The 19,204-nt window shown below is 33.7% G+C and overlaps 2 protein-coding genes across 2 annotated transcripts; one reads left to right on the forward strand and one right to left on the reverse strand.

Annotated features, from left to right (window-relative positions):
• Nucleotides 1-2,946: 2,946 nt before the first annotated feature.
• LOC141708149 (large ribosomal subunit protein eL15) lies at nucleotides 2,947-6,202 on the reverse strand. The gene is made up of 4 exons (XM_074511628.1): nucleotides 6,056-6,202; nucleotides 5,577-5,743; nucleotides 3,581-3,778; nucleotides 2,947-3,426 (listed from the first exon to the last, which is right to left on the reverse strand). Exons 1-4 carry the CDS (start codon nucleotides 6,057-6,059, stop codon nucleotides 3,181-3,183), a joined length of 615 nt encoding a protein of 204 aa, XP_074367729.1. The 5' UTR covers nucleotides 6,060-6,202; the 3' UTR covers nucleotides 2,947-3,180.
• A 6,370-nt stretch (nucleotides 6,203-12,572) lies between these two features.
• Nucleotides 12,573-13,196, forward strand: LOC141697316 (uncharacterized). The gene is made up of 2 exons (XM_074501618.1): nucleotides 12,573-12,935; nucleotides 13,011-13,196. The coding sequence occupies exons 1-2, from the start codon at nucleotides 12,573-12,575 to the stop codon at nucleotides 13,194-13,196; spliced, it is 549 nt and encodes a 182-aa protein (XP_074357719.1).
• The last annotated feature ends 6,008 nt before the right edge of the window (nucleotides 13,197-19,204 follow it).

Raw genomic sequence — 19,204 nt, forward strand, 5'->3', positions numbered from 1 at the left:
TTTAGCATTATATTCGTTTACTATAAATTAAAAATTGATAAATTAAATTGGACAAGTACAAGGAAAAAAAATAAAACATAAAACTCACAATATTAAAAAAATATAAAACTCACAATATTCCGTTATAATAAAAATTCGAAAATACTATTTCGAATAATTAATTAAAAAATACTTTTTTCACTCAAAAATTTAAATCCAATATTTAATTTAAATATTTTAGTTTAAAATTTTAATTCAAAAATATCAAAATATAAGTTCGAAAAAATATTTAAAATTTCATTTTTAACAAAAAAAATAAATTAGAAAAAATAAAGCGGGTAAGAACCGTTACATTTTAAATATCGTCCTCCAGCAATGTTTCATTGCTCTAACCGCAATGAAACAATGCTGTAGGTGACAGAAAGTATTTTTTTATTTGTTACGAAAAAATATTTAGCATTCCGGGGGCTGAGTTGTTTTATATTTTTTTATTAGGTAACGAAAAATCGATAAAATTTTATTTTTTTAGTTTTCCACATTTTCAATTTTTAGCATTATATTCGTTTACTATAAATTAAAAATTGATAAATTAAATTGGACAAGTACAAGAAAAATAAAAAAAAACATAAAATTCAGAATATTAAAAAAAAACATAAAACTCATAATATTCTGTTATAAAAAAAAATTCAAAAATAATATTTCGAACAAATAATTAAAAAAATTCTTTTTCACTCAAAAATTTAAATTCAATATTTAATTTAAATATTTTAGTTTAAAATATTAATTCAAAAATATCAAAATATAAGTTCGAAAAAATATTTAAAAATTCATTTTTAACAAAAAAAAATAAGTTAAAAAAAATAAAGCAGGCAAAAACCATCACATTTAAAACAGTTTCCTCCAACAATGTTTCATTACACTAGCTGCAATGAAACAATGTTGTAGGGCTGACTCAATACCTCAATGCGGTAGGTATTTGTTAGAACCACCTGGGGCTATGGAAGGGCATCATATATATATATATATATATCATCAAACGCAGAAACAATCATATATAAGAATTAAAAGATAAAGAGTTTTGGGTTTGGGGATGTAATATATATCATCAAATGCGGTAACAGCCATATATAATTTCCAGTAACCATTGTTAGTACATTTTATTTTTACAAATTTCTAATATTTGATAAGTTAATTGTAATGAACTATTTTTATTTATCATTTATCGTACAAGTCGATGGTTGAACCGCAAGTCGATCCGCACCAACCGCAACCGCGCGGTTGAAAAAATCGCGGTTAACCGCAACCGCAAATGCGACCGAGGTTGAAGATTTAAGAAAACCGCTATATGTGATTTGGTGCGATTTTGACCTCCAAACCGCACCAAACCTAACCGCGTACACCCTTACTCAGGGGAACAAATTAGGAGAACGGAAGATCAATAAAACTACGTATATCTTGCCCTCCCATAACTCATTATTAAGTACTCCCTCCGTTCCGTTGAATCGTATACGTTTTGATTTGGACACGGAGGTTAAAAAAAAGTGGAATGTTGTAGGAAAAAGTAAGAAAAATGTGTAAAGTTATGGGGTCAATAAGCTTACTAGTTTACCGGATACGAGAATTCTTGCACTGGGAATTTAATATTAAATGTATAAAGTTAGTGTAGTGGAACTATGGAAGAAAATAGTGGATGTAAGTGCATGTAGTTAATTTTATATTATAAAATTTTTACTATTTTTAATAAATTTTGAAATATAAAGAATTGAATGAGACATTTCAAAAAAGACAGTATACAGAAATGGAATGGGATAGAGGTAACAGTGCAGTAGATAAGCTCTGCTACTTAAATCTCACTTGATAGGCACTGAGAATGCCAGTTTTGAGTGGAACATATAATGGGTATGCTTTGCTTTGTAAGCAAAATAACTCAATAACTTCAATTCTTCACTCATTCAATTTCCAGGAGTGGACTAGTGGTGATTAAAACCCTATATGCCATCCAGCACTTGTAGATTTTAGATTCTCAATTAAAAAACAAGGCAATGCAGGAGATTATAATGCAAAAAATGAAAAATGATCATGCCATATTATGGATTCATCTTTTTATGGTTGGATACCCTTTTTTGTCAACATCTCAATTACATGTTTCATACTTCTTCTATTCTTTTTCCCCCACTTTTTTGTATGAATGAGGAAAGTTTACTTCGATAGCTTATAATTACTAGTTGGTCACTCTTAGAAACATTGGAAGACAACACATTTATAGAGTATAGACCCGTGGAGTTTCTTTTATCATCGTGTTTTTTACATGGTTCATTCTTTTACCATGTCTCTTACTTATTAATCGCTACAGCAATTTACCAAGTCTGTCGCCTTGATATGATATTAGAAAAGAAGGTTACATCACCCAAGAAATTCGAATACGTAAAAAATAATGAAACAGCCCATCTTTGTCCAATGCCTTTCGCTTTACAACTCGCAAATTGGAGCAAGGTCCGAGTCAGCAATACTACTACCCCTGATCCACTTCAGACTTCAGGGTATGACATTTTGAGTATCTTCAGCCCGCACTCTGGGGACATTTTTCAGGTTTCTATCGCTACGAAAAATAAATAAATAAAATTGAACTTCTGTAAGCTGTTCCGTTGAAATGGCAGCAATGCCATATTGATATGGTTCACACCTCATTCTTTTCAAGGAGCATCCCCTAAATTTGAAATCCTGTCCAGTATCCACAGGCCACGGAGAAGATACAAATTTGAAGATAAATTCTTTCAAATTTATCTTCCTAGATTACAGGAAAAAAACTGCAATAAGCTCAGTTTATGTTAGATAAGCCAATAGACAAATAGATGCACAGAACAACCAATTAACAGCAATTTAAAATTCTAACGCTGTGGTGAACTTAAAGTTGTAATTGCTATGCTAGACTTTAAAAAACCTTTGGAAAATTGCTTGTAAATCAACTTGAGAAAAAGGGTAGTAGAGCAGCATGTTTAAAAGATCATTGACAAGTCTAATGTAACATATAACATTGAAACAAACACAAAACTTAGTATCTTGCACTCAGAAATGCTTCAGGATTAGAGTCCTAGCCTTGCAAATAGAAACAGTACACTAGAAATCCAAAAGGATGATGATCTTAGTGACTTATAACACTCTATCTGAGTATTATTAGTGCCACATAAAACTCTATGAGCATTAACGGTAACGTCGAAGAGACAATGTGTTGTTTCTCTTCCAGGTAGCCCTTCTTGAAGGTCGAGCTTTGTGATTGCGGTGACCCTTTCCACGTAGACCCCTGTATTTCTTCCCAGCAGAGGTGAGTCCACGGAGCTCTCTGTGCTTGTGAACAGGGTTACAAATCCAGTTGATCCTTGGGTCATTGCGGATAGTAGTGTGGGCAGCATCAACCAAAATTACCTCAAAGTACTTGTAGGTTGAATCCTGAATAATAAATGTCAATTAGAAATAATCACAGTGTTGTGCAATTCAAACATATCCTTTCAAGAGATGCGTTGTAAGGTACACACAAGTGAAGCAAATTGTACTTAGAGGTGATACTAAAACATAGCATGGAAATCATTTTGCATGTGCATACCTCATTGACCCAGTAAGAATTGAGAACCTTCAAACCAGCAAGCTTCCTCCCTGCACGTTCCTCAGCAACTGATCGTTTGCTACGCTGAAACTTCAGCTGAGTCACACCCTGGTTTGTTGGCTTTCCATAAACAATACCCTTGGAAACAGGTCTCTTACGTCCACCACGTTTCACACGTACACGGTAGACCACATAACCCTGCAGCAGTCATCATACTATAAGCAATCTGCAAGATCACAAAAATCTGTACAAACGGAACAACACAACCCAACTACCTGACTCAACAGTTATCTACATATATTTTTATTAGCTTCATAACTTATCAACAAATGCTTTGATTAGTTAGGACAGCAACCTAATGATTTTATTTTGCATTAAAAAGTATTTAATTCCAACATAATTTACAAACTGAGATACACCTCATAAAATTTAAGGATAAGGTCCCTTGCAACTATTTGCTATGACATTATCAAAAAGACTAGAATATTATATATAATGTATCATGACATAAGTGCCCATTGATGTTCTTGGTTAAACACAATCCACAGACCACCACAGACCACATAAGGGGAAACTGACAGACTGGTGTGCTTTTCAGTATAACTTATCTAATTTAGATATTTATACCGCAAAACTCAAATCAAAGGGAAATAAGGAATTGTACAACTAATATCCTCCCCACACAATTAAACTATAGCTTGGAAAGAAAGTGATATGATTCTAACACCTGTGAAATTGTTAAGTTCAATATCACAGTTAACAGTTCATATAACCTTTGCACCTAGCTTAAAAAGAAAGTGAGATGATTCAAATAACTTTAAAATTGTATACTGCAATATCACAATTAACAGTACATATAACATCTGCAGCCAACAAAAAAATGAAACGGACATCCGGTACATATAACATAAAAATCCTCAAACTATATATCAGGCATAGAAGTGTACACTGAACAGATCAATATACAGTGGTCTCCAAAAGAGCAACTTCTTGAACAAGACAAACTTGTCAAGAGGCAACGCTTCATTAGCTGAAAGGGGACCATGGTTAGAGACAGATTAGGAAAATCTAATGGTGAGGTAAAAAAAGAACTACAAAAACTGCAAGTCAAAATTACAGTAGTAATATCATGTAGATTACATTTAAAAAATCTTTAGAAATTAACCCCTGATAGGGTATTAGAGGTAATAACTAAGCCGTGGGGAAAAGCAACAGAAAGGTGAACTTAGACCTTGTAAATCCATTCATGGCCATAGCTATCATTAAAATAGGTAAATACCATATATATACAAGGACATATTTAGTTAATAAGAAAAATATATGATACATATCACTAATAATTTGTTTGTTTAGACTAACATTTTTTTTCCAAAGAGTTCAAATGTAGTTCTTCAAAAACTAATTCCAACAGGGATTACTCAATTCATTCGATTTTTTTATTGTTTTGTTTATATCATCTACTTTAACAATTTTTGGCTTTTATTTCAGGGTGCAAATTGGACAAAACAAGAAAACCCCATCATCCAAACCAACCTTCATATTCATGAGAAAATTAATTAACATATTACTGCTGAATTACACATCTGAGGATTAATTCAAACCGCCCCTCCCCATCTTCAAATTTACAAATCTCCATCACTTGCCCTTCTCTATGCCATCCAATGACATTTAACAATTTTCATAAAACAAAACAAGACCTTGACTTAAGACAAAGTACAATAAAACCAGAGTTTTGTGTTCTTTTTTTCATTTCCAGGCACATTCCAAGACCACTGTTCTAAATACACAAACCATGGCATACACACAAACAGGCAAACATGCCGATACAAATTTCCATAAACCGAAAACTAATCTTACAATCAGTAGCTACAACCTAATAAAAAACAACCCCAACAATCAATCATAGTTCCGAAGCTGCAACACAATGCAGATCACTTGAATAAACAATCAAATACAATCAATTAAAATGTTGAATAAATGTGAGTAGCATATATACCTGCTTAGCTTTGTAGCCAAGACGACGGGCCTTATCGGGGCGAGTGGGATGAGTGACACGAACAATGGAAGGATGCTGACGATACTCCCAGCACCTAACTCTCTGCACAAACCTCATCACATCTGACTGCTTCTTCCTCCATAGCTCCGATACATAAGTATAAGCTCCTATTCATTTTTATTACAAATCAAACCATAAACACACATTTATAACATAAATAAAACATCATAAACCTGTGTAATAAAACTAATGTATAAGCCCCTATTCATTTTCATTACAAATTAAACCATAAACACACACATAAATATAAACCAAAGATAAAACATCATAAAAACCTGTGTAATAAAACTAACACAGCAGATCTTACAACCTTAAACTAAACGTAACTAACAAATTAGTAACAAAACATATGATCAAATCTAAGATTTATACTTATATTGATATAGATGTAATAAGGAAGATTGAAGTAAAATGCATACCCATTGTTGAAGTGATGAGAATGGCCTCTCTTGGCTTGTCTTAGTTACGGCTGAGGAATGGCTAGAATATATGAGAATGAAAAACCTAATTAGGGTTTTAACTTCTCACTTATAAAAAGGCGACTGGGCTTCTTGGGCTTGGCCCAAGATGATTTAGGTGTTTTGTGGGCTTTAGTAAAAATTGTAGAGGGATTATTGGGTTTACTGGTCCATGAACAAATATTGATTTGTCCGATTACATTACATGGAGGTTTTTTTTTATTACTTTTTAGCGAAATACACGGGGCTAATAATAAGAGGAAGAAATGACAAAATTAGTGCTTGTTTGGTTAGTAAAGGGTATTAACTTCCTAAATAAATTGAACTTCCCATGTAAATAGAGTTTCCGGGAAGTGCTATATTTTTGTTTGGTTGACGGTGGCAAGTTAATCTTACTGGGTATACATTTCCCATTACTTGTTTCGTTAAACTAGTCTACTTCTGATCTAATATATATACAACGACTACCATACCCTTGGGCACATGAAGTACATTGTTTGCTTTTTTTACATTGTGATATCTTTTGTGTCACTGTAGTATCCTCTTGACACTGCATATGACTACTTCAACACTAAAAAATATTCACGGACAAAAATTTGAATATATTCATAATGGTCTCCGAAGAGCCTCTGCACACTATTCATATTCAACAATTTCATATCTTGGAGATTAGCAAGTCAATTAAAATAATAGCACTTAGGTGTATTTATTGTAATGTTCAACATTTTTTCTTGTCCACGGTATTCTATATTGTGTCCAGGAATGAATATATTGACGCTGATACTTCTCTCGATTCTCAAAATGAGACTTAGAGGGGAACTAACAATACAAAGTGTGTGAGATCATATTTGAACCACCCGTCATAAAAGAAGGATAAGCACGATCAAACGCCTGAATACAATTTTACAAAATTTGCATTGTAAGATCAGTCCTTACAAACATACATATCCATATTCTATCACATAACAACTTTTCAGGTCACAATGGTAACACTAATCTCTATACTTTTTTTCCTCTTTAATAAATTCCTCAGACCTGCAGCTAGCCTGTACAAATTCATCTCGAAAATAATCTCATGTATAGCTTTATTCCTCCTGACATTTCAAAAATTTTCAACCTCAAACTTCTTGACTTGTATGGTAACTACATAAATGAACTATTTCAAATGAAAATACTTCTGAACTGAGCTAATTATTCTGAGATTAGGAGGGGGTGACGAAAACAATATTATCTTCACAATAAACGTCCAAACACATCGACACACTTTTTTCGATTATGTGTTAATTTGACATAGCCAAATTGGCTTGGAGTGAAACTGAAATTGTGTTCTCTGCTTCGGTGTATGAAGTAACTATGGGCCTAATAGCGTATTAGGGGGATTAAATTCAAGACAAAAATGTGTGGATTAAAAAAAGAAAGATTTCCAACAATTAGAAGCAGGAGACAACTTCAAAATTAAAAGCAATCATAAAAACTTCAAATAAATAGTGTTTAATTCAAGTATTGGATACTAACACCAAAAGCAGAAGGTTACAACTTCAAAATGAGCAACTTAAATATTCCTACACCCCATCAAGCAGTAGGATAATTATTTATCTTTTTCATCCAGGATTAACAAACCTTGCACATAAGTATATTTGTAATCATCCGGAAGACTGAAAAAGAAGTCAACTTCAAGAGAATTTAGAGCAATTTTTTTCGATACCATCAATACTTGAGGAGCACTTAACCCTTGAATTTTTATTACTTCGGATGTTACCTGCATTCTTCTTTCTGCTGAATCAGACTCATGCTGAAAGCAGCTGGCAAGTCGTCCGATATGTTCACTAGCAGTCTCCATAACGCCACTCATTTTTTCAAGCTTGCTGGAAAAATCTTTCAAAACTTCAGTAGTTTCAGTCCTAGCCTTTTTTGTCTTGACAGAGGATGATGTGCTTGAACCAGGAGTCTCCATTTAACGATTCTGTTTATTAGAAGTATGACTATCCTCTGTAAAATTGGGTACTTGTTCATCTTCTCCATCCCTTATTTCTTCCTCAAGCTCTTCAAGTGCATCCATTGCATTTGCATACTCATTTCCTACAGCCCGGTCTTTCCCAAATATTTTGCTAAGCTCATCAAATAACGGGAAAGGCTTATTCCTCAGACTTGCAGCATTTGGGTGACTCTATAATGCACAATTGACACACTTTTTATATGTTGTAACATTAAAAATATCAAACAAATATAATGTCAGCCATGTTCATTGCAATTTTTCAATAATTACCTTTACCCAATCATCCCAAACAGATTGTGGACATGTGACAAACTTTCCTTCGTCATTCCAGCCAAAACCACTAGCACTTGGACCTAACATCTCTGCAATAGCATCATATTATTTTCTTAATAGCTTAATTCTAGATTCGATATGAGGCTTGGCTTTTTTGTCACAACCAGGTAATTTTTGTTGCATAATAGTCTTCACTTTAGCCCAAGCACCGCTTTTAAATTGACCATTGTCTCCTTTCTGGCCACCCAGTTCCAGTAAATCATTAATTGCATTAACAAGTGCACGATCCTCTGCAGCTGTCCATCTCGAGCATTTTCGAGTACTATTGTTTTCATTTCCTTGTGAGTTTCTCATGATCACTGGAAATTAAGATGAAACTACATAGATAAAAATACGATTTAAGTTTTAAGAAGCTAAGCATAGAAAAGTAACAATGGAAATATGATAACATGAATGACCAGTTATATCAAAATCACTCACATAACTAATTTACCAGTGAGTACTATTATTTTATCGCGAAAATCAACATTTACTATTTAAATTCAGATGACATAAATAAGTATACCGGGGAACGGGGGATGAGAATGACAGTAATAACCTGACTATAAATTATATATTTCCGGAGCTACCTTTGCATCATATAGATCCCTGTAATGGTAACCAAATACATAGAATGTCACAGAATTAATTTCACAGTATTACTAGTACTCTAAAACTAGAGTTCAATTAAGAAAACAAAAGCAAAACATCACAGTTAGGCCAATCAATTTTTTTCTAATAAATAAATTACAAAGCAAAATATTAAGTTCCTAGTCGAAAGAAAGCAACAGAAAATAAAGTTCCTTAAAACTACTAGCTGGTTTTTTTTGCGAAAACTATAATTGCCGGAGATGCGCGTCATACATTTCATGTGCTAAATTATTTCTAAAAGTAGACCATGCATTGCTACTCTCCATATGTCCAATAAAGTTTTCATCCAAATCTTCCATGTTATCTCTAAGCAAATGCTCCAAAGGGCCTGAATTCATGTATGTTCGAATAAAATTATGCATCAGCGCGCATGCCAAAATAATTCTACCCACAGTCTTCCTAGAGTACCAAGTAGTGTTTCTTAAAATCCCCCACCGCATTTTAAGCAAACCAAAACATCTTTCAATTACATTCCTGGCTTGAGAATGCCTCATGTTAAAATATTCTTCTGCCGATGTTGGTTGAGCACCATCCTTCCACACACTCAAATGATATCTTTGCGCTCTATACGGGGTCAAAAATCCGTCACAGTTCATATATCCAGCATCACATAAGTAGTAATATCCTAAAATATAAAGTACAGAAAGTTATTAACTCTTTTAATTAGATAAAATGAATTATATCAATTATTTAAAAAAGATCACTAAATACATTACCTTGGGGAACTTTTAAACAATTCTTTCTAGAAAGTGCATCATAGAGTACTCTATTATCATGTGCTGAACCCTCCCAACCAGGTAAAATATAGGTAAATTGTATATCACGGGAGGACGCTGCTAAGACATTAGTGGTGAGTTCTCCTTTTCTGTTCCTGAATCTAGCTTTGTCTTTATCGCCAATCCGAACTTTTATATGAGTTCCATCCAATGCACCTAAGCAATTCTATGTACTCATAAAGAAAATATTTATATAAATTTACAAATTTGCATAAAAAAATCAAAACTAAAAGTACATTAATATTTCATTTACCTGAAACCACATCCATCTCTCATCTTGGCAATCTTCTGTCACCGGTTGGGGCTTTTTTAGTAAAAGATGATTACATCTAATAATAGCTCGTAGTACAGAATTGAAATATCTGGATACCGTCTCACCACTTCTTCTAAAATGCAACTGAACCCTTCGATTTTTTGTATCATGAGCAAGTACATACAAAAATATTGCAACCACTTCCTCTAAACTCGAATTCTTACTCCCACGCAGCCCTCCAACATCTCTAAGCATCTCACATAACTTATAGAAACATGCTTTATCCATTCTTAAATTATCTAAGCAAGCTACATCGCTATCTTGAATTATTGGTCTAAGATTTAAATGTCTGGCCAATAATCTCTCTTGAGTGCAATTATCAAACACATATGTTATTGGCATGTGAATTTTAATATTTAAAACAACAATTAAATGAACTAACTCAACTATAGTTTCCATGAGCATAACCATAATATGTTTATAAGTCACAACACACGCAGTCAGAATTTCTTTACGATTACTCAAAGGTGGGCGCGCCATTACTGTATAACAAAAATTCACATAAACGATTAAACTGAGATAAGAGGAAAAAATAATCACAAAATAAACTAAATTCCTATCAATATCATCACACGTCTTTTATTGATCTTGTAATCTAATAAAATCAAAAAAATTATATACAACAACACATATAAAATACGTGAATTATATGTTAATAAAACTAGTTGTAAATCGAGCATGAAGAAGGAAATAATAACATACCAATTTTCTTTGGGTAAATGTGAATGTGGAGCAGAGAATTGAGATGCTAATTAAGAAGATGTCTGTGAATATATTATATAAATACACCTATAAACCTAAAAGAACTCGCTCTTTTTTTCTATAAAGTACGCGCCTTTTCTTTTTTTAGGGATAATGATGTCTTTTTATCATCTATCTACACAGGAAGTTTGAATACCCGTGAGGAGTGTGGGTTAGCCACTTCCTTAGTTGGTGGGTAATAGAACTTACCAAGTAATTTGAACTTCCTTTATTTTTAATAACCAAACAACTCTATTATTTGCACTTCCAGGGAATTTCAAATACCTGGGTAAAATAATGTTAACCAAACAAGCTCTTATTGTTTTTGATAGCATCCACATTTAGCTAACCCTTGTTATTCGAAATTGGATAAAAAGCTAAATGTAAAAAAATCAGAATTTTTAATATCTCGGCACTTGAGATTTATTTAAAAAAAGAATTTGATATATCTAAATACGTAGGTGAGTACAATTTTTTTTAATGTTAATATACGAGAAATACATTTGTAATTATATAACTATTGAAATTTTACTAATTTAATTATCATTAAAATATACTAAATACTCATGTGACTCCTCTAATTATATACATACTTAGGACACTTTTCTCAAAAAAACAAACACCACTTCTATTAACTAATAACCTATGCTCCCAAAACGAACAGACCAAAATTCTTTGATAAAAATTAAAAATTACAAAAATTCGAATAGTTGATAAAGAAATTACGAATGGTTGTGCATTGATTTGTCACATAGTCAAACATTTTAATAGGAGGGCTAACTTTTAGATGTAGAATTGTTATCATGTAAATTAATTATATGTCCCCTTTCACTTGCTATAATTATAACTTGAATCTGTAAATGAAAATTGCACCGAAAATTCTATCTTTCCTACTCTTTCTCCTCCTCATCTTCCTCTCTTTGCGATCAAATATAGTAGTTCTTTTAGTAGCTTTTTTTATTGTTACTATAGCTGTTATTTTATAACACGTTATCAGCACGAAACCCTGCCGAAACTGAGAAGGTATAATTTTATTTAAATATACATATATATAAGTAGACGTGGTTATACCCTCAAGATATAATTTAAATATATATATGACCGGAGTATATGTGGTTACACCATATACTAATAATTTAAATATATATGGCCGGAGCACCGCCTATTAAAATTATTTTACGGTACCATTTAATTTTGGGTAATACTGATATAGTGGGAACCTTAATTTATATATTGTATACTTATCGGATAATAACTTTTGTGCTCTACTTAACTTATCAAGATTTTTTTCTTAAATTTATTATTTGTCGAATATAACCTGAATACGCAGACGTTTGTATGGCGGGTGAAAATCCATTTGTTATTCTATATATAGATCTGTTCATAATATCAATGATAATAATGATATATACATCGATTATTGTGTATTTATTAACGCACCCGATTAACTAGGATTTTATGCAATATACTCATTAAACTTTAATAATTTTCGTGTTAATTCAGATTTAGTATGATAAATATTAATTACAAGCTTGTCGTTCGTTGCCTTGGACATTTCTGGCTATAATTATCATAGGTACAAGATGTAAAGTTGCACTTGGGTTCAAAGAAATTTAGTGATACAATAAAGGCAGAAAATAAATCCACGGTTGAAGAAAACTTTACCTCTATAATTTTCTACGACACCACATGCATGAAGATTTAAAATCTGAGAACTTAGAAGCCGAGGATCCCTTTATTTTATGGGAAAATCTAAAGAATAGGTTCGATCACCATAAACTAATTTATCTACTTGCAGCTGAAAATGATTGGGCTAATTTTAGACTTCAGGATTTTAAGAGTGTCCGAGCATATAACTCTGCTTTGTTCAAGATAAGTTATAGGCTTATTATCTGTGGTGAGAAAGTTATAGAGAAAAGAAAAATCGATAAAACACTATCAACTTTTCACCCCAACAATATCAACTTAGCAGAGATGTACATGGAGCGCAAATTTACTAAGTTCGGGGATCTTCTATCAACTCTCCTCGTTGCTGAACAAAATCATGAATTGGTGATTAAGAATTATCAATCTCGTCCAATAGGATCTGCCCCATTACCTGAAGTAAATAGCATGTCATTCTAGCAGAATGTACGTGAAAAGGGTATAGAGGTGGACGGGGCCAAGGTTGGTACCGTGGACGATGTCGTAGCCATGGGCATTTCCGTCCATATAACAACTCTGGTCACCGGAAGTGGCAATCTGAATCACAGAGTAAAAGAAAGGCACCACGATGAGGAAAAACTAAAAATGTTTGCTATAGGTGCGGCATGAATGGGCACTGGATACATAATTGTCATGCCCCAAATCATCTTGCTAATATATACTAATCTTCTCAAAAGTCAAAAAGAGAAAATGGTAGAAACAAATTTTGCCAACAATAACATAGATGATTTCCCGAGAATCATAACCGGAGGAATAAGCATTAATGGTATGTGTTAGATATTGAGTACAACACAGAAGGGGGGGAGGTGAATATGTTTCTTTGGATTTTTAGCTTTTTAAAACTTGTTTGGATATGGTAGGTGAACAAAGCAGTTTGATTGTAGAGAAATTGTGTTAGCAGAATTAAAACAACAAGCACAACAAACACAATATTTCAAAACTCACTTAATTTTTATTAATTAAGTTTGTCTTGCTACAAATTCTATGTTCTTAAAAATATAAGAACTCAGCTTCTTCCTTGAGAGGATACAAAAAAATATAAATCTGTTTGTTACTTCTAAACTAAGAACCGGTGTATGCTTTATACACTAGCATCACAGGTTTACAAAACTTGCACTAAAATGTACTAAACTCTTTTCTAAAATAACCTTTTTCTATTTTCATTTCTAGCTTAACAAATCTGTGCGGAATCTTGCAGGTCTGGACTATCCCTTGTCTAGTTAATCTTGGCTCTTGATCTTTTATTCTCCTCAACTACTTTGTAGACTTTTCAATCTAGTTGATAGATCGTTTGTTGACTAATAATCTTGGATCTTGAATTTGTTTGCATTATGTATTTGAGAGGCATATCGAGATCTTCAGTTTATTTTATAGAGAAGTGACATCTCGATAAGTATAATGACTTATCGAGAACTCTGAGTTCTCTCTAGGTATATTTGACTTGTCGAGGCCTCTTGATCTTTGCATGTTAAATGACTTGTCGATATGTCTGAGATCTCTACATGTAGAATTGACTTGTCCATATCTCAGAGATCTATAATGAGAAATTGACTTGTAGATATCTCCAATCTTGACATCTTCATTTTGACTTATCGGTATCTCTGAGTTCTCTATATGTAGAAATGACTTGTCGATATCTCCAATCTTCACATCTTCATTTGACTTGTCGATATCTCTGAGACTTCTCTATAAGCCATTTTGGACTTCTCGATAAGTCATTCTAGAGTTCTCGAATGACTTCTCTATATTACTTGATCTGTGATTTGTCGATATCTTAACTTAGAACATTTTTCCTAAAACAATTTTATTCAACTCCAAGCTTCTTCGCTATTGTTGTGTATATGTTGTGTACTTGATGACTTCATGAACAGAACACCTTGTAGATTTTACTCAGTAAAAATGTAGCACTCGACGGATAAGGATTATAGTCCTGACGGATAACTCATTTTAGTCCCGACGGATGATGACTTATTATCCATCGAGTGAGTAGCTTATTTAACAATAAGTCTGTAGTACATTTTTGCATACACATTGTTTAGAATCTGTAGTAGTACTTAAGTCATGTTGACTGTAACTAGATATGCAGAATAGGTTGATTAATTGTACATAGATGATGTCTTGTAATTCTACATAAATGAAATGAAGTCAAGTGCCTGATTGCTACCCGACGGATGAACAACAATGGATTCGACGGATGATCAACAATCCGACGGATGATCATTAACTCGACGAATGATCATAAACCCAACGGATAAAGAATTCAAATATCTGTTGACAGTGACAAAGTCACATGCGTCGAGTGTATGTAAATGGAATGTGGTAGCCTATTCAACTGGGTTTTCGAGAACAAAGAAGCATTGCCATTTCCACACTATTATGAAGATATTCAAATATACTGAAATAGAGTAATGAAGTAGCATTGTATTAGACTTCATAGTTTTTGTTTTATTATCATGTCTTATTACTTTGTAATCTTGGTGATATATAAACCAAGAAGCAGCAAATAGAATAGTAACTAAGGAACTAAGCAACCAAGAGAGAAACATTTGTAAGCTGCATTCTTAACATTTCTCTCATTCTTAGTTGTTATCATTTTGTAAGAAGCTGTGAACTTTTTGCACACAGAGTTCTCTCGATATATATTATATATCTCTGGTGGAATCATTCAAATCCACCAGAAAGTTTTTAAAGACTCTTGTTTTTAATTACTTGTGTTTTGATTCATTTCAAGTAACTATTCCGCATTCTGCTAATCAATTCACACTTATATATATATATTTGAGTTCGAACATTTTTATTCAAGAAAAAGTTTCAAGAATTCTATTCAACCCCCCTTCTGTAATTCTTGTTATATTGTTAAGGGACTAACAATTGGTATCAGAGCAAGCTCTTGAAGAACAAAAAGTTTAAAGATCAAAATAATACATCAAGATGAACAAGAAGGATGTTGGAGTCAAGATTCCTTTTCTGGATAAAGATAATTACCATCATTGGAAAGTAAAGATCCATCTTCATTTGCTTTCTCAAGATGAGGCCTATGTGGACTGCATAGAAAGAGGCCCTCATGTTCCACTGAGAGCTGCAACTGGAAATGAGCCATCTATCCCCAAGCCAATGCATGAATGGTCTGATCCTGATATTGAACAAGTCATGAAGGATAAAAAGGCCATGAATATCCTGTTTAATGGAGTTGATGGTGATATGTTTGACAACATTATCAACTGCAAAACTACCAAGGATGTTTGGGATACAATACAGATCATCTGTGATGGCACTGAGCAAGTTAGAGAAAACAAGATGCAACTACTGATTCAGCAATATGAGCATTTTCATAATGAAGAAAGTGAGTCTCTCACTGAAATTTTTGGGAGGTTTCAAAAACTGCTAAATGCTTTAAAGTTGCATGGAAGGGTCTATCAGACTAAAGACTCCAACCTGAAATTCCTTAGATCTCTTCCAAAGGAATGGAAACCAATGACAGTCTCATTGAGAAACTCACAAGATTATAAGGAGTTTACTTTGGAGAGACTGTATGGCATCCTGAAAACTTATGAGCTTGAAATAGAGCAAGATGAGAGGATGGAGAGAGGAAGGAAGAAAGGGGGGTCCATTGCACTAGTTGCTGAGTTAGCGAAAGAGAAGGAGATGAAGATGGAAGCTTTTGAGTCAACTTCAAGGGTCTGTGAAAGCAAGGGCAAGGGGCTTGCAGTAGAAAGTGAAGATTCTTTGAGCCAAGATGACATGGAAGACATTGATGAACATTTAGCATTTCTTTCCAGAAGATTTTCCAAGCTCAAGTTCAAAAAGAACTTTGGAGCAGCCAAGCCAAATAGAAACATGGTGGATAAATCAAAATTCAAATGTTTCAAATGTGGCTTGGCAGGGCATTTTGCCAGTGAGTGTAGAAAGTCAGATTCCAGTAAGAAAAAGTTTGAGCCTGTGGATTATAAGCAAAAATAATTTGAGCTGCTCAAACAAAAGGAAAGATCTTTTATTACACAAGAAAACTACTGGGCAGCAAATGGTCTGGATGAAGATGAAGATGTCAGCTATGTCAATCTAGCCCTAATGGCTAAGTCTGATGAAACAGAAACAAGTTCTTCAAGTAATCAGTTAATTACTACAAACCTTGCACATTTATCTAAAGGTGAGTGTAATGATGCTATAAATGATATGTCTATAGAGTTATATCATTTGCGTGTTACACTTAAGTCTCTTACTAAAGAAAATGCTAAAATCAAAGAAAACAATTTGTTTTTGAGTGAGAGAAATAATGCGCTAGAGTCTCAGTTCATTGATTTTGAAAAATTAAGAATTGAATGTAAGATCGCCAAGGAGGAATTAACTGAGTCCTTGAAGAAAGAAGAAATTTTGAAGAAGCAACTCGAGCGTGAACATGAGGTGATTAAGGCATGGAAAACATCTAGAGATGTCCATGCTCAAATCACCAAAGTTCAAGGAATCGAGTCCTTCTGTGATGCAGCCTGGAAAAAGAACAAGGAGAAACTAGAACCAAATTTGGTGGATGGAGTGCTAACAGATGTAGACTCGACGGATGATGAGGATCATCCGTCGGATAACAAAAAGGATTATCCGTCGACTGATGAAAATCCTCATCCGTCGGCTGTAAGCAAGCCTATCAGTAAAGCCAAACTTGTTAAGTTAAATGAAAAGTATGGATCTGTTTCCAAGAACTTTGTTTCAGGAGAATCGAGTCAAGTTAAGAAAGGGAAAAAGGATAATGTTGGTCACATGACTGTCAAATAGTTAAGTGACAGACTTGAAAAGATTGAGGTGAAAACAAAGGCTAAAAAGAAAAATAATAGAAATGGTAAAGTAGAGATTAACAAACACAATAACTACACACCTGATAAATATGCTCCTAGAAAAATATGTGTCAAGTGTGGTAGTGTAAATCATTTGTCTGTTAATTGCAAATCTGCCATGCCTACTTCCATGTCTGTGCCACCTCACTTTCCTAACATGAATGCCATGCCTCCCATGCCTATGAATGCTATGTCTACACATAATATGAATGCACAATTTGCTAATATGCCATTTGCACCTAATCCTTATTATGCTGCATTTAGTATGCCACAAATGTCATTTAACATGCCTTACTGGAATAACATGTTCACTAATAGCATGCCATTCCCTGTTGATTATAATATGCATAATAATTCTGTTGCAATGAATGGTTTCAAAGGCCCAACTCAAATGACTAAGGATGAATCTGATATCCCCAAGTCAAATGAGGTAAAGCCCAAGAAACAGAAAAAGAAAGCTAACAAGACAGGACCCAAGGAAACTTGGGTACCAAAATCAACTTGATTTGATTTTGATGTGTGCAGGGAAACAGAAAGAATCTTTGATACTTGGATAGTGGTTGTTCAAGACACATGACTGGTGATTCTACCCTGCTCACAGAGTTCAAGGAGAGAGCTGGCCCAAGTATTACTTTTGGAGATGACAACAAGGGTTATACTGTGGGATATGGCTTGATTTCAAAGGACAATGTCATCATTGAGGAGGTTGCCTTAGTGGATGGTCTCAAACACAACTTGTTGAGTATCAGCCAGCTTTGTGATAAAGGCAACTCAGTAACCTTCAACTCAGAAGCCTGTGTTGTGACTAACAAAAGAAGCAACAAAGTGGTTCTCACTGGTGTGAGAAAAGGAAATGTGTACCTAGCTGATTTCAAATCATCTAATGTAGAATCTGTTACTTGTCTTCTCAGTAAAGTAAGTCAGGATGAAAGTTGGCTATGGCACAAGAAGCTATCCCATTTAAACTTCAAGATCATGAATGAGCTAGTAAAGAAAGAACTGGTTAGAGGCATTCCTTTAGTGGAGTTTTCAAAGGATGGATTGAGTGATGCCTGCCGAAAAGGGAAGCAGATTAAAGCATCATTTAGGGAGAAACTTGATTCAACAATTGAAGAACCTTTGCAACTGCTACACATGGATTTGTTTGGACCAGTCAATGTGTTGTCCATCTCAAGGAAAAGATTTTTTCCTAGTAATTGTAGATGATTTATCAAATTTCTCTTGGACATATTTTCTAAAGTCTAAAGATGAGGCTAGTGAAATCATCACCAATCACATAAGACAAGTCAATAATCATCCTGATTTTAAGGTTAGAAGAATCAGGAGTGACAATGGAACTAAGTTCAAGAATTCTGTCATGAGAGCATTTTATGAGGAAAATGGGATTCTGCATGAGTTTTCAGCAGCAAGAACTCCACAACAGAATGGAGTAGTGGAAAGAAAGAACAGATGACTTATTGAAGCTGCCAGGACAATGCTTGAAGAATCTAAACTGCCAACCTATTACTGGGCTGAAGCTGTAAATACTGCATGCTACACTCAGAATATTTCTCTGGTTAATCAAGCAAGATGCATGACTCCCTATCAATTGTTCAAGAACAAGAAGCCAACTCTAAATTTTCTTCATGTCTTTGGCTGCAAATGCTATATTCTGAGAAATCAAACTGATCAAAATGGGAAGTTTGATGCTAAAGCAGATGAAGGAATTTTTGTTGGATATGCTGTTGGTAAAGCATATAGAGTCTACAATCTAAGAACCAATATTGTTGTGGAATCAATACATGTTGTGTT

This window comes from Apium graveolens, chromosome 2, assembly GCF_009905375.1.
Source record: "Apium graveolens cultivar Ventura chromosome 2, ASM990537v1, whole genome shotgun sequence".
In the NCBI taxonomy this organism is placed as follows: Eukaryota; Viridiplantae; Streptophyta; class Magnoliopsida; order Apiales; family Apiaceae; genus Apium; species Apium graveolens.

Bases quoted from the DNA above. Each gene is read 5' to 3' on its own strand.
- LOC141708149 (XM_074511628.1), bottom strand. The intron at 3,779-5,576 runs GTATATATGCTA...TGACTGCTGCAG, and splicing joins TTGGCTACAAAGCTAAGCAG to GGTTATGTGGTCTACCGTGT. The intron at 3,427-3,580 runs GTATGCACATGC...TTTATTATTCAG, and splicing joins ATTCTTACTGGGTCAATGAG to GATTCAACCTACAAGTACTT.
- LOC141697316 (XM_074501618.1), top strand. From the start codon at position 12,573: ATGCATGAAGATTTAAAATCTGAGAACTTAGAAGCCGAGGATCCCTTT. The intron at 12,936-13,010 runs GTGATTAAGAAT...TCATTCTAGCAG, and splicing joins CTGAACAAAATCATGAATTG to AATGTACGTGAAAAGGGTAT.